We start from the raw sequence: 16831 nt of genomic DNA on the forward strand, positions 1-16831 counted from the left end.
ACATGAGTCCCTTGCTCATTGCACCATCAGGATTCAAGCAAGCCGGGCCGAAGACGGCTGTAATGCCAGAAACCGGTCCCCGGAAGCTTGTTTCCTTTCCAGTGAAGAATTGGCTTGGTAGTTTGGTCTGCCCTGTTCCCATGATGCACTGGGCCAGGGACAGACTAATTTGCATATAGCCAGGTTCTGAACTGGGATGGTGCAGTGAGCTAAAAAACGGTGATGGATCAAGCCCTGATCTGTTGACTGGGTAGGAGTGTTCTGATTAACTCAGATACTCTGTCCATCACCACCCCCTTTTTGTAATGCCTTCCAGTGAGATGTCATTTCCCTCTTAGCCAGCAAAAATCCTAGGTCTATAAATTTGCTAGTCAAGTTAGTTTTGCTAGTGTGTGGAAACCAGTGTAATTGGCAAGTCCCTTTGTCCGGAGTAATCTGTTGCCCCGTTACTCTACAGAGTAAACCAGTTATCTCCTCCCAGTATGTGCCCAACTGCGGACAATCCCACAGCATGTGCAGCAAATCCGCGTCCTGTAGTCTACACCGGGGGCATAGTGCTGTGTTAACCTGGAAGTACTGGTTAATTTTAGCCGGCGTAAGGTATGCCCTGTGTAGTATAAAAAATTGGATCAATTGGAACCTAGCATATCTGGTGCCCTTCCATTGTCTTTTAAGTATTTGTGACCAGGCCGTGTCGGGTATTTCTTTATCTAAGTCCGTCGCAAATTGCTCACGTAGCCTCTGCAGCTGGTTCATCCCCTCTCCCAGCATACATTTGTACAAACAAGTAACCGCTTTATACTTGCCCGCTGCCATCACCTCATATTGGCACGCCCCGCTTGTTGGCGGTTCAGAGAGGCCAGCGCCCCAATGCTTCTGGATAGCGGAAACCAGGGCCGCGTGTATTAGGAAATGGCCTCGCGGGAGGCCAAAAGCCTCTTGCAATGTACCGTAGGGCAATAGTGCACCATCTTCAAATAGATCACCCACCATCTGTAGGCCCAGTGCCTCCCACTCCGCGAGGGCAGACCAATCCCTACCATGCGGTAAGGCCGTGCACATGCCCAGCGGTACTTCCGGAGCGTAAGGTCGTTGCACCCCAACTCTATTGTGGAATCGCTTCCAGCAATGCCTCAGGGCGCACTCCACTGTCGACAAACCAGTAGTCCGCAATCTCTGCCGCAGGACCACGAAGAACAGAACATGCCGCGGCACATCTGGTTCAGACTCCCTCTCCGGTCCTCGAAACTCCAGTGCCACTGCCTGGGTAAGGTGTTGGAATTGTGCAGCTAAATAATACAATTCAAAATCTGGGACGGCAAGGGCCCTTTCAGCCCTTGGCCGTATCAGAGTATCCAATGCTACTGTACGCCGCCCTGCACCCCAGATAAAGCCCTCCACCGCAGAACTGAGTTGCCGAACCATTGCAACAGGTATTCGTATTGGCAGGGTCCGGAAAAAATACAAGAGCCGAGGAAGCGCCACCATCTTCAACCGCGCTACTCGACCCGCCACCGACAATGGTAGAGTCCCCCAAAATGCATGCTACCCTTCAGGCCCCTCAGCGCTCTACCTATGTTGCCTTCAAGGAGATCTTCCTGAGTATGATACACTTGCATCCCCAGATAGGGGAGACTCCTAGGTTCCCACGTCAAGTCAGGTGGCAGTGCAGGTGGGTCACATGTTCTGGTCACTGGGAATATGCAAGTAAATGTAAATGTACCGGTATTTATAGAGCGCACAGCTACTTCCCTAAGGTAGTGTCCCGGCGCTGTCTGTATACCGCTTAGGAACCCTTCCTGGTTTTCCCTGTGAGTGTCCACTCCTGGGCACTCCCAGGTGAAACCAGGCATCCCAGCGCTTTTGGGGCCGTTGTGGAGATTAAGCAAGCTATTGCCCAGAGTCGCAGAGTGGGACCCATGATTAGAATAGGCACCGAGGCGAGAATTATCAGGTCCGATAAAATTGAGCCCAAGACCCGCCAAGGCGGGTATTGAACCCTGGTCCCGGGCCAGACCTCTGCATCAGGGTCTGCCGCTCTAACCATTTGAGCCACACTTCTCCACAAGTCTTTGCCCAGTTGACCCGCAAGCCCGAGATACCTCCGAACCAGCTGAGCAGGGAGCCCACTCCCTCCAGGGCCTCCCCCACATCTCTCAGAAACAGTAGGAGGTCATCCGCATACAGTGATATATAGTGCGGCCGATCTTTAAGTCGCAAGCCTTGGAATGCCCTCCCCATCCTAGCGCGAACCGCTAAAGGCTCCACTGCTAGGGCGAACAGCAGCAGGGAGAGCGGGCAGCCTTGTCTAGTACCCCGCCCCACAGGGTAAGAGGAGGAAACAACTCTACCAACCCGTACCCTAGCAATCGCCGATGAATACAATATTTCAGTCCAGTGGACATATCCTTCTCCAAGCCCGAATGCTTTCATGACTGAGAACAAATAGGGCCATTCCAGGCTGTCGAACGCCTTGGCCATATCAACTGAGAGGAACATCGCCTGCCCCTCCGCTCCATAGTCTCCATCCAATATTCGTATCAGCCTGCGTATGCTGCTAGCAGTATTGCGAGTCGGGATAAAACCGGCCTGATCAGAGTGGACTAACCGTGTCATGAAGGGGAGGAGTCGAGTAGCTAGCACTCGACTCAGTATTTTGTAATCAGTGGTGAGCATAGACAGAGGCCTATACTCGGTCGTATCGGTCGGAGATTTCCCTGGTTTAAGGAGGGGACCGATGACAGCCTCCCTAGTGGAGGTCGACAGTACCCCCCGCTGTTTGGCCTCTCTATACATTGCCAGCAATCTGGGAGCCAGGAGGTCAATATAAGCTAAATAGAATTCGATAGGCAGTCCATCACTGCCCGGAGTTTTGTTGCGCGCCAACTGCTTAATGGCGCAGCGAATTTCAGTTAATGTGATGTCCTGACCAAGGGACTCTGCCTCTTCCGCCTCAACAGTAGGCAGCTCCAGTTCCTCCAAAAACGTTTGCACGTCTGCCTCCCCAGTTTGCAATTGGCTTGTGTATAGGCTCGCATAAAAAGACCGAAATCGATCATTAATTTGATGTTGAGTGTATTCTAAACGTCCCGAGGGCGAGGTCAGCGCCAATATTTGTACGCATCTAGGAACGGGGTCAGCCAGCCAAGCCAACAGTGTGCCCACCTTATCCCTTTCAGCATGTGCACGGGCCAAGTAAGCTCTATGATCGAAGCACCTTGAGCGCTCCACAACCACCGCTACTGCTTCCTTCCGGGACTGGACCGTGTTACGCGTCTCAGAACCGTCAGAGTGGGCTCTCTCGGCCTCCCTAAGGGCCAGTTCGCCAGCCTCGATTTCCTGTAATAACAGCTTCCTTACTCCCACCCATTTAGCAATACATATCCCGCGAACCACTACTTTAAAAGTGTCCCTTCCAGGGCCGTTGTCGTGGCCGTGCCTGCATTCTCCGCGAAGTATTGCTCCACCCCATCTCCGCGCGAAAGGCCTGGTCCTCCAGCATCTCCGGACGCACTTTCCAGGTCGGTACAATAGGGCGCTCCGCCATCCAACAGAAACTCACCAATAACGGATTATTGTCCGAAATGGTGCGCGGTAAATATTCTCTACCAACCGCCAATGATACCAGGCCAGGCCTACACAAAATCGCGCCATCTGCACATGTAAGTCATGCAAAGCCGAAAAGTACGAAAAATCTCTTATCGTCCGGGTGCTGCGCTCGCCAAAAATCAATAAATCCCCAGTTATCTTGCCACTGAGCCCTGACTTTCGCTAGTTTATGAACCGGTTGGGTCCGGAATAGTTTTTCTTTTCTTTTTTCTTATTTTGGTCGCTGTCGACCACTATTTGGTGCCACAGTAGACTGATGACCTTTTCAACTCAAAGTCATCTCCTTCGGACTGAAATCCGCGTCTGAGCACTTTCAAAATGTATGAGCATTGTCGCTGCACGTCTGAGAAAACCAAATATATTTGTATACCCATACCTAGACGACTGGCTATTAAAAGGAACATCCTCGAAAGAAACACTGAACCATTTTAACATATGTCTCCACACTGTAACCAAATTAGGTCTTCGGGGAAACCTCAGAAAATCTATCTGGGCTCTATAATAGATACACAGTCCAAGCGGTGTATACTTCAGAATAGAGGCTGTTATCAATCCAACTGAAATGTCACATTCTTTTGCAAACTCCTCATCCAACAGCTCAGCAGTTTTTATCCCTGTTATCAATGGCTTCTTGCATTTTTGTTTGTTCCTTGTGCAAGCCGTCACATGAGAACTTTACAGCAATGTCTAGAGGACCCCTCGAACAACTGGAAGAAGAAATTGACTGTCACAATCAGTCATCCAGTCACTTCCATGATGGACCAAATTGAAAAATCTAATGAGAGGGACCTCATTCTATCAGGATCTCCCAGTTCAGACTCATCACAGATGCATCCTTAAAAGTATTTAAAAGGATGGGGAGCACACTTGGGCCATTTAAGGACTCAAGAACTTAGGTCACACAAAAAGAAAAGACCTACCACATGAACCTACTAGAGTTGAGAGCAGTTCTTCTGACTTTAAAATCTTTTCTTCCAGCAATCAAAACAACTTCTCTGCTTCTTCGGATGAAAAATCAACAATGTACTACTGAAACATGCGGGGAGGGCTGCATTTAAGACCTCTGTCCCTAGAGTAATAAACCATATGGAAATAGTGTATTGCAAGGAACTTGAGAATTACAGCGGTCCATCTCCCAGGTGCACAAAACAGGGAAGCGGACACCGACAGTCAAAACTTGCAAGAAAACCATTACTGGGTTCTAAATGCCGAACTCGTAGAAGAAACTTTCCAAGAATGGGGATATCCTCAAATAAACTTATTTCTCAGCATAGAAAACACAAAAGACTATGCCTCCAGATATTACCAGCCAATGATGAAGGGAAATGCTCTTTGATAGACTGATTGAAGAAATTTCTCCGCACATTTCCACCAATTGCTCTCATTTCAACAGTTCTGGCCAAATTTTACTGGTACAGACCATGATGCACTGGATTGGCCTTGTCAGTGGTGGTTCACAAACCTTCTTCACCTATCACAGCAACCACACAAGAGATTGCCATGCAGACAAGATTTCCTGTACAGGTTTGGGGGCCAGATCCTGCAACCCAACCTTCCATCACTGAACGTAGCGACATGGCTCCTGAAGTCCTGCAATATGGCCATTTAGGTCTTACACAAGAGTACATGAACATTCTACAAAAAACTAAACGACCTTTGACAAGAAAATCATACTCCTTTAAGTAGAAGAGATTTTGCATTTGGTGCATTCATCAAAGCCTCAATCCTTCCTCCTGTCAAAAGGATGTATTGATGCCATATCTTCATCTGGCAAGGTCTGATTTACTGTTTTCTTCCATTAATGTTCACCTTGCGGCTATAACTGCTTATAGCAAGCCTTCATCACAAACCTCTTTTTTCAAAATACCTTTGGTTAAAGATTTTCTAGATGGTATTAAAAATGTTTTTCCACCAGTCAAGTCCCCTTCTCCTCCTTGGGAACTTAACATTGTTTACTCTAAATTAATGGGACCCGCCTTTGAACCCATTCACAAAGCTTGTTTACAATATCTTACATGGAAAGCAGCTTTCTTAGTTGCTATTACCTCTGCGCGCAAAGTTAGTGAGATTCAGGCTCCATGTTCTACTGCACCATGCGCAGTATTCTGTAGTAATAGAGTTGTTATGAGAACACAGCTAACAATGTCTCATATTCCCTTTTTCCTTTTAAAAAAGGTTTGTGAAAGGTTTCCTATGGTCATTTTTTATAGTGATGCATTTCTGTGCAATTTGTTCTATTTTAAAATGAAAATTCATTAAAATCTTATCATTTTTAACCTTCTTTAGGCTGCAAACATGTATGCAAGGTATTGTGATACGAAGTTTGTTATACATATATTTATACTTATAATGTGCTCCGGGATCCCTGCATATGGGTGTGACTATTTAGTGCTTATGACTTTTCCTTATTCACCTACCCTCCTCACCCCCAAAAAAGACACCACACTTATAGCTCTGAAAAAAGCTACTAACAGTTTACTTTGCTAATGCTATCCACTTTTCCTTTACACTCTTATCCCTAACCACAAAGTCCCAATCACCCTGTTCTCAAAACATCTTGTCAATGCCCCACCAATTCAACTCCTTCTAAATCATCTCCACATTCAACTTTACAGTTCTGTCATCCTATTCCTGATCCACATGCCTACTAGTCCTGCCCATTTGTGATGCATGCTGGCAGTTATCCAGTATTGGGGTATCTTTCATAGATTCACTTGCCTGAATCATTCCCCGTTTCCGAGGCGCGAGTCCCACGGTAATATTATATACAAAAGCAGTGCCTTAGTAAGAAACTGTAGTAGGCTAACAAGATAGTAGGCCCAAAAGGCCCAAAGCTTAGTAGCCTATCTACCTCCATTATATGAAAATAACTAAAAAATAGTTCCAACCAATCAGCTGCCAGCACCCTCTAGAACCTTCCCAGCAGAGGCAGTTCTCCTCAGATTTTCACCGCACGTCGTGTGGAAAGGAGTCTCCCTGAGTGCCTACTCACTTTTCTTCTTTTTATCTTCAGGATGTCTGAAAAGAAAGCCCTATTCAAAGCTTGCAGGACGTGTGATAAGAAGAGGGTCCATATAGATGATCAGCATAAAGACTGCATCTACTGCCTACATCCCAATCACATTGTGAAGGATTGTAGGATTTGTCGCACCTTCCCTGCCAAAACCATCATGTACAGGGAAGCCAGGGTTCTTCTATGGCTCAAATCATCTATTACAGATGATGAGGACAGAGCTTCTACTTCCAGCAAAAGAGCCAGATCCAAAGACAGATCTTCTCCTGAGAGGAGGAAACATCAGAAATCCTCTCATATAGCTTCAGAACCAACAAGGAGGTCATCTTCTCCTCCTTCTGAATCTCCATTATCTCCGCCTTCAGGATCTTCAGCGTCTAAAACAGTGAGTAAAGCCCAGGCAAAAACTGTTTCACTGGTGTCTTCTCACACAGTCTCTGTGACTTTTACCACCTCAAGCTCTTCTGCTACGGTGTCTACTTCAGCTATAACTTCTATTGTGTCAGCCAAAGTCTCTTCTAAGACATCTTCTGAGGCTAAGGACACTTATTCAATTTCAATACCGTCGACGACTGTTCCATCGGCGACGAAGTCATCGTCGACGAAGGCCCCGTCGACGAAGAGCCCGTCAACGTCGAAAATCTTGTCGACGAAGAGCCCGTCGACGACTGGATCATCAAAGAAGAGCCCGTCGACGACTCTCCCGTCGAAGAAGAGTCCATCGACGTTGGCTCTGTCGACAACAGCACCGTCTACGGCAATCCCGTCCATCGACAGCAACTCCGTCGGCGACGATTCCGTCGACAACAAGTCCATCGACGACGAGCTCGTCGACCGCAATTCCAGCAATGACTCAGCCGCCTACAATTAAGACGCCTAAGTCAACAAAGAGTCCTTTAATCTCCAAAACTCCACCTGCAAGATCCTGGCCTGCTTTACCTCGAGTGTCTCATGCGTCACCTGTGGCGTACACTCATTTTCAGTTAGAAACCTATCATAGGCAGGACTACACTAATATTTCGCCGTTGAGGCCATCACACATTTTGGAAACATATGTGGAAGAAGAGGAATCTGATGAGGATGATGGAGACGAAGAAGGCCCCTTTGGGATTGCACGCCATCCATCAGAATTACGGATAAAATGTCAGGAAGAGGATATTCAGGAGCATTTCTATCAAGGGGATTTGTCTACACCTTACCATACACAATCATATAGAGCTCCACGTTCGGAGGAGACAAGTCATCTCCCTCCTACTTTGATTCAGGATTTACAGGCCATGTTGGCAGACTATCGCCAGAGGTTCCCGCCTACACCGTCCACTCCAACCGTGCCTCCTGTACCGGCGGATGTACCTATGCCTCCACCACCGCAGGTTCCAGTGTCGCCAAGACGCACTGTAGACCCCATGCAACAAGAGGATCAGGATACTTCCTCTTCGGATGAAGATGGAACAGAGGAAGGCGAGCTGCCGAATGACAATACACCTGGAGATCCGTGGGATGAATATATAATCCCAATGCCTTCACCTCCTTTGCCGCAACCATCTGATTCTCCACCTGAGTACATTGGCGGCTTTCACAATATAATGCAAAGAGCTGCTACAAGGTTTGACCTTCCAGTTACTATTGAGCAGTCGGACTGTTTTTTGCATGACTTTAAAGAGGGGTATAGAAAAATCACCAGGGCTATACCTATCATAGATTTCATTTGGAAGGAAGGTCTTAAAATTATGAAGACACCGGCTTCTATTCCTGCAGTCCTTCCGCGTATTGAAAAGAAATATAGAGCACCGCCAGAAACTCCATCTTGTCTGTTAGGCCACCCACGTCCGGATAATTTCGCAAGCTGCTCAACAGAAGTCCAAGAATCCATCCACCGCAATCTCCACTCCACCAGATAAAGAGGGCAGAAGATTGGATTTAATCGGGAAAAAGTTCTCCACCAATGCTGCATCATCCATCAAGGCAGCAAATTCTCTTGCAATCCTTGCACGCTATGACCGACAGATGTGGTCGGATTTTTCGGAATTCATAGATTTGATACCGGAAGATCGTCAACAGGAAGCACGTAAGATAGTGCTTGAAGGAGAGAGGGCGGCATCAGAGATAATAGACTGCGCCCTGGACATTTCAAATACTAACTTTCGACAGTTAGCGGGTGCTGCGGTTCTCAGACGCCAGGGTTGGCTCAAAGCAACTTCTTTCAGTACGGAGGTGCAAACAAAGATCCTTGATATGGCTTACGATGGGGATTCGCTCTTCGGTAAGCACATAGATGACGCCCTACTGACCATTAAGACTGATACCTACACTGCTAAATCACTTGGTACCCTACAATATAAGAGCGGCTCGTTTAGAGGAGCACGGGGTCGTGGTTTTTCTTCTAGAGGAAATTACCACAATCAACAAAACAGACAATACCACTCTCAGTATAAACAGCCGTATTACCAATCTTCTTACAGGCAATCCTCTTCGAACAATTTCTCTCGTCAAGGAGGACGACGGAGATCGAATAATCAAGGCCGGGATTCCAATAAACGTCAATGTGCTTTGCCGGATGCCAGTCCAACATTCTCCCCTCCCTGTGGGCGCGAAGATCTCAGCCTTTTTCCAACAATGGCGGAGCATAACATCGGATCAGTGGGTCCTCGAACTGGTGGAGAAAGGACACACTCTGGAGTTCTTAAAGACACCACCTACGACCCCGCCCAAGGGCCCCCTCCCCCTTGTCTTCACTTACTGTTCAAAGAAGCCTTAAACATGTTTCGAAAGAATGCAATAGAAAAGGTTCCAATCTCGCAGAAAGGAAAAGGATTCTACTCTTGCTTCTTCCTCATAAAGAAAAAGTCGGGAGAGTGGCGCCCGATTCTGGATTTGCGCAAACTCAACAAGTTCTTGAAGAAGCAGAGTTTTCGCATGGTGACAGCAGATGTACTCAGTTGCCTCAACGAAGGGGACTTTATGGCTTCTCTGGACTTGGAAGACGCTTACTTCCATATCCCTATACATCCCAAACATCGCAAATACCTATGATTCACGGTAACTGGCGTCCACTTTCAATTCAAGGTGCTCCCGTTCGGACTGAAGTCTGCACCAAGAATATTCACAAAATATCTAGCCCCAGTCTCTACTGCGCTGAGGTCTCAGGGAATACAAGTCTTCTTATACCTCGATGACTGGCTTCTCAAAGGACCATCAAAACAGGCTACAAGACAAGCGGTCAAAAGTTGCCTGCATCTATTCTCAAATCTGGGACCCACTCTTAATGCAAAGAAGTCACAATTACAACCCCTCCAAGTTTTAACCTTTCTGGGAGCGTCACTAGACACCCAACAGTGCAAGGCGTTCTTGTCTCAGGAACGGCAGGGCAAATTACAAAGCCTGGCAAGACTAATCTCAAGAAAAAAGTCTGTTTCTGTCCGAACATTCGCATCTCTTCTGGGGATGTGCTCTTCAGCGATCAGTTTAGTCCCATTTGCAAGACTCAGGATGAGGCCGCTGCAAGAGGAGTTGCACCGTCAATGGCAACAAATTGGAGGTTCTTTTGACGATTACATAAAAGTGACCTCAGGAATGAAACATGCTCTCCAATGGTGGTCAAAAAGAAGCAACCTGTCTCTAGGTCTCACATTTCTTTCAATCCTTCCGGAGTTTATTCTGACCACGGACGCGTCTATGGAAGGATGGGGAGGTCACCTCAAGGACCTTCAGATTCAGGGCCGATGGTCTCACCAATATCGGCAGAAACACATCAACAGTCTTGAGTTAAGAGCCATTTTCCGTTCTCTGCATTCCTTCCGAGAATTGCAAATTCCTCAGTGTTGGTGCGTACGGACAATACCACCAGCATGTTTTACATCAACAGACAGGGGGGGGCGAGGTCTCTCTCCCTATCGCAGGAAGCTCAAGAGATGTGGGAATGGGTTATAACACATGGCATAACCCTAAGAGCGGAGCATGTGAAAGGGGTTCAAAACTCTCTGGCCGACAACCTCAGCAGATCTCTCACAGGTTGCCACGAATGGGAGCTGGAACAAGAACAGGTGAACAAGATCTTTCAAAGATGGGGCACGCCAACTCTAGATCTGTTTGCGATGCAACAGAACAGCAAATGCCTTTATTACGCCAGCAGATTTCCTCAACGGGGATCAAGAGGGAATGCCCTGTCCATGCGATGGTCCGGAATCTATGCATGCGCTTTTCCCCCCGATTCCGTTAATACCGAGGATTCTGCAAAAGATGAAGAGGGAACATTGCACTCTTCTTCTCATTGCTGGCCGAGGCAGTATTGGTTCCAGCAGCTACTCCTACTGTCTCAGCAGCCTCCAATTCATCTCAAACCGACACTTTCAATGTTAACAAGAGAAAGAGGTCAGATTTTACACCCGGATCCACAATCGCTTCACTTGCACGCCTGGCTCCTGACTTCTTAGAGTTTAAGGATCTCAAGATTTCTCAGGACTGTAGAGAAATTCTATCTCAGGCCCGTGCTCAAAGTACTATCAGAACATACCGTTTTAAATGGAGAAGCTTCTGTTGTTGGTGTGAAACCAATAATATTCATCCGCTCCAAGCTCCACGGGAAGATATCCTTCCCTGCTTGCTATCACTAGCTAAAGCAGGTCTACTATTCTCCTCTATCAAAGTTCATCTTGCTGCTATCTCTAGATTCAGGAAGAGTTCGAACAAGCCATCGCTCTGTTCTTACTCGCTTATAAAACAATTCCTGAGGGGATTGTTTCAAGCCTTTCCTCCAATTCGACCTCCACCTCCTGAATGGGATCTCAATATAGTTTTATCTCAGTTAATGAGGAGACCTTTCGAACCAATTCACAGGACTGAGCTAAGGTTTTTAACCTGGAAGGTGGCTATTTTACTAGCTCTCACTTCAGCCCGGAGGGTTAGTGAAATCCAAGCTTTCACGATTTCAGAACCTTTCCTTCATTTCTCTAAAGACTACGTCACTTTGAGAACAAATCCGAAATACATTCCTAAAGTACCGTCTCAGTTTCATCTAAACCAACCGGTAAAGTTAAAGACTTTGTTCCCGGATCCAGTCACACTAGCAGAAAAGGCCCTGCACTCTCTTGATGTGAAACGTTGCCTGAAGTTCTATCTTCAGAAAACTAAGGACATACGAAAATCTAATCAACTATTTATCGCGTATGGTCAAGCCACATTGGGGCAAGCCGTGACAAAAGCAACTATAGCCAAGTGGCTATCTTCTGTAATACAATTTTGTCACGAAAAAGCTAACAAGCCTATAATCAGAAAGGTGAAAGCGCATTCCACCAGAATGATGTCAGCGTCGACAGCCCTATTTGCTGGGGTCACGCTGGAGGACATTTGCCGAGCTGCAACATGGAAGAGTGGCCATACAAAGCATTACTGCTTGCAGTCTGCATCGCAGGACGATACAGCAGTGGGACAAGCAGTACTGCAGCATCTTCTTCATTAAGGTTAGATTTTTAAATGTCTCTCATATTGCCTTTATGAGGTATGAGTATAACATAATCCACTGTGATGTTTTGCTTGTCAACTACTGTTTTTTACTATGAAGTATGTTACCCGACTATAATTATTTAATTTCAGAAGGTTTCTGCATTTATGTATGTTTACATTTTCTAGTGCTCTATAACCTTCCGGATGCGTGGGGATATGTACAGTTACGCTTGTCTCCCACCTTCCGCAAACGACATGTTTAGGTTTACTGCTTGCTATTCTGATTCAGGTATGTGAATCTATGAAAGATACCCCAATACTGGATAAGAAAACAAGTTACTTACCTGTAACTACGGTTATCCAGTATTGGTATCTTTCATAGATTCACATGCACCCACCCTCCTCCCCGACAAGACAGTTCTCTATTTGGTATACTTACTTCTCACTTGTGCTGGGAAAATCTGAGGAGAACTGCCCCTGCTGTGAAGGTTCTAGAGGGTGCTGGCAGCTGATTGGTTGGAACAATTTTTTAGTTCTTTTCATATAATGAGGTAGATAGGCTACTAAGCTTTGGGCATTTTGGGCCTATTATCTTGTCAGCCAACTACAGTTTCTTACTAAGGCGCACTGCTTTTGTATATAATATTACCGTGGGACTCCCGCCTCGGCGATGGGGAATGATTCAGGCATGTGAATCTATGAAAGATACCAATACTGGATAACCGTAGTTACAGGTAACTAACTTGTTTTCTTACTTGTGCTCTGAATAAATCTCGATCCATGTCTACACATTGCACAGCCTCACATTCACAATGTGCTAATCAAGCCTTTATAAAATAAGCAGAAAGCTAGACTTGTGTTATTTTAAATCCCTGTAAACATCTAAAAATAGTCTTATCTTGATTCAAAGCCCCCCTAAATATCCAAGTCAATGCATTGCAGGGTTCTTCCTTCATCAGGGGGTAACATAAATGTATGGTTTAGGGCAAAGTAGTGAAACCTCATGAACGTTTGCTTGGAACCCGGGGCAGACCCAGCAGTTACTGATGAGTAAATGCTAAGAAAAGCCAGACTTTTTCAAAATGTAGTCGGTCCATGTGTCGGGCCCGAATGAACTCCAGGAATCCAACCTAACATATGGTACTAGAATCAGTGTTTTGCTAGGAGACACTCTTTCTAAGATAGTAGTATTGCTTTTTTGTGTAAATGAGTTGAAATGTGCGCTAGTAAAAGAAGGATTCACTTACAAACTCTGTTCTAGAGGAAATGTTACTGAGGTATATCTGACAATAGACAAGGCCCTTACTCTCAGTGCGTGCCCATTTTGTGATTGCCCTCATCCTCAGAACTTGAGAAATCTGGCAAATGACATGTTTTCTACTGCTCCTGATTTCCCCTGCTCTATTTTTCTTATTGAGTGCCTATTATCATCCATTCATCCAAGTTTGATTGTTGACCTTATACTTCATAGTTGTTTGCTCTGTATTCTTGATCCCCGTGAAAAAAGATTATCAAATGACATTATCTCTATAACGACAGGGTTTTAATCCAAAACTATTGATGCTCACTAACTGGTTACATATTGCTGTAGTCGGAAGGTGTTTAAAGTTTATACTTTATGGCTAGTTCACCTTTTTATTTTATTAATGCTGTGACATTTTTTTTTTCTAGGTAAATGAATCTAAAACAATTCTTAAGCTCTGTGATTTTGGCTCTGCTTCACATGTTGCAGATAATGATATTACACCATATCTCGTAAGCAGATTTTATCGAGCACCTGAGATCGGTAAGTTATTATGCATTAATTTTAATATACTATTTTACTTGCACTACTCACCTGTTCGGATGTTACACTCCTGAAGCAGGACACAACATTGATCTTATTCTTAGTTACAAAAAAGTTATGAAAAGGTTATTTTAGTAGATGCCACTAAACAATCTGGCCCAGTGTTTGCATTCACACTATACTATGTCATTCAGTCATTCTTTGTCTTAAGTGATCTGTGTGCACTAGAAGCCACCTTTTCCTGTTAACCATATTTTCCTAGCTGATGAGTGGTTCAAGTAAAAGACATGAAAGTCTAAGTTTGGAGTTTGCATCTTGATCTTTGATTTACTGACCACTGTTTAGAGTATATAGGGGGGGTCACATCCACTTCTGTGGCAGCGGTCAGATTCTTTGGCCTTCTTTACACTATTCAGCTGGGTTGCCCAAGCTTGTTTTTATGTTCTCTGATGCCTTCAAGGTATTTCCATATTTGCCATATCCTTACTGAGGCTTGGCAATCATGCCATCATCTGTTCCTGCCTGGACTCCATAAAAAGTTTTTTCCAAAACCTTAAGGTCAACTGCCAATAATAACTTTGTAACACAATTGTAACGTTGTCCATCAGTAGACATTAGGCTAGCGGTCAGGGGCATTTGCCTTATAATCTTATATGCTGCTGGCCCACTACTTATAAATGTAAGCATTATCCTCCCTCTTAGTCACCGAGTTTCTTAGGAGCAAGGTTACGATCAGGTGCCAGTTGTCACCAGATTCACAAAGAAGCAAAACATCCTCACCTGTGACTACAAACTGTGGAGCTCTTCTCCAGTGATCATCTAGGTTGTCCATCACCTCACAGATCTTTGAAAAGGATTATTTACTTAGCATTTACCTCAGCAGCCGCAGCAACTTGACTCTTTCTTTTCTTCATTTAAGGATTGTGATTGAGAAGCCTTCCTAGCGACTCTTCTCTTTTAGAATGAATGGAACAAGTAATTCTTTAAGGTACCAACAAAATCAAAATGAGATATCTGATTTCACTCTTTTGTTCCTACATACCGAGTTGAGAATATCCAGTACTGATGGTAAAGAGTTAATACTGGGACTCCTGTAGAAATACAGGCTGTGTGCATTAATTGATCTCCACTTCTTTCTTGAGTTCTTACTAGCTTCTATTTGTATATTTGTTTGCAGTATTATATATTTATATAATTTTATTTCTAAGAAGTTTGCAAGATGTTCTCTACGTATAGTTATTGTTAGTACTTGCGAACTTGATATGACAATTCTACACTTTAATTAGGGTGGAAGGAGGACTGGGGGATATGTTATGTTATGTTATGGGAATTTGTAGAGCGCACAGCTGCCCCAGCAAAGGGGCGTCCCGGCGCTGATCCTGAACAAAACACAACAGAGAACAGAAAATAAAATATCAGGAAATTAAGGGAATAAATGAGTTTTAATGGCTTTCCTGAATTGATACAATTCTTTTATTTCTCGAATGTAGCCAGGTAGGGTGTTCCATATCTTTGCTGCTAGGAACCGAAAGGAGCGTCCACCGACTCTACTGCGCTTGAACCGGGGGACTTCATCCAGATTCTGACCGGCTGAACGAAGGGCTCGCGTGGGCACATACATCTTTAATAAAGGTTTTAGCATTTTTGGGTTAGACTGTTTTAAAATTTTAAAAGAGATACGCAAGACCTTAAACTGTATTCGCTGGGCTACTGGAAGCCAATGCAGTTTGCGAATGGTTTTGGAGGTAGAGCTAAAACGGGGCAGGCCTAATAAAACTCTTGCAGCCGCATTCTGAACACGTTGCAGACGGGCAGTTTCTGTTTTGTTGGTCCCAAGAAGCAGAGAAGAAGCGTAGTCCAGTCTGGACAACACCGTAGATTGGACAATCACTTGTCTGGTGTCTGGGTCGAAAAATTTCAAGATTGTTTTTAAACTACATAACAGGTAAACAACATCTGACAGTACATAATAACATATTTTACACATTTAGACAATATTACTTGTTAAATTGTGGTTTTGGAACATGAGTGGCCTCGGTTGTCAGGAACATTTCTCTAGTTTGTTCTGGCAAAGGTGTTTATTCTTTTGGGAGTCTGTCGGAAAGCACAGTTTTCCTTTTGACATTGTTAGTCCTGAAGTGGTTTCTAGTGTAAGGAAAGTGCAGCGTATCAATCAATCTTGAGGTCAGCTTTTAGATGTTAATCGCAGACGATTATGGATTATGGATTTATGAACGGAGGTGGTGGTCCAGTGTGTAGAGATCATGTGAGCGATGTTGGGCAGAGTTGTTCCATTAACTAATTTGAAGACTATGCAAAACATTTTCATAAGACTTTCTTTTGTGCAGCGTACCAGTCAGAATGTGGTAGGAAATATGGGGTATGGGTCTCATAGGAGAAGTTGAACAAGGCAGCATTCAGAGTATTGTTGTAGAACAAAAGGGAGGCTGCTGCAGACGTTCAATACAAATATATAAGCCTAATAATAATATTTTGCTGACTTGAATGCAAGGCATTGATAGATGCTGCTAATATACGTTTTGAAGCAAGCATTGGATGCTATTGAGTTGATTGAAAAAGGTGGTTTGTGAGGGCCTGTAGGGAAGAGAAGGCAAGTACATGAAAGCGATGAATGAGAGAAATTATATAATTTTCGTTTTGGCCAAGATAAATGTAGTGAGGTGCAATATCTCGAGTTGCGCTGAGGCAATGTAGGTCCTTCTCTTCTCAACTAGTGTAGCCGCAACATGAATGGAATGAATTGTTGATTTAAGAGTTTGTTGTCCTCATTTTTAAGATCTATGTGATTGCAATGAATTTAAGACTACATGGACCACAAACTATTGGATTAAGAATCAATCAATCAGTCAGGGAATTGTAAGCGCGCTACTCACCTGTGAGGGTCTCAAGGCGCTGAGGTAGGGGGGCGGGGACATCTTCCGCCTGCTCTGGCTCTGTGGATGCGCGGGGTTTCGGCCAGT

At 44.9% G+C, this 16831-nt stretch overlaps 1 protein-coding gene across 3 annotated transcripts in view; it reads left to right on the plus strand.

Moving 5' to 3' along the window:
• PRP4K (pre-mRNA processing factor kinase PRP4K) overlaps nt 1–16831 on the plus strand; it is a 483201-nt gene that overhangs the window by 351667 nt on the left and 114703 nt on the right. For all 3 annotated transcript variants that reach the window (XR_013610604.1, XR_013610605.1, XM_078688044.1), the window contains exon 12: nt 13736–13850. Coding sequence is in view for 1 of the 3 variants with exons in the window: in XM_078688044.1 (XP_078544170.1) it covers nt 13736–13850 (115 nt within the window). In the remaining 2 variants the exon portion in view is untranslated. The remainder of the gene's footprint in view (nt 1–13735; nt 13851–16831) is intronic.

The sequence above is a fragment of the Lissotriton helveticus genome, chromosome 4_1 (assembly GCF_964261635.1).
Source record: "Lissotriton helveticus chromosome 4_1, aLisHel1.1, whole genome shotgun sequence".
NCBI classification, from domain to species: Eukaryota; Metazoa; Chordata; class Amphibia; order Caudata; family Salamandridae; genus Lissotriton; species Lissotriton helveticus.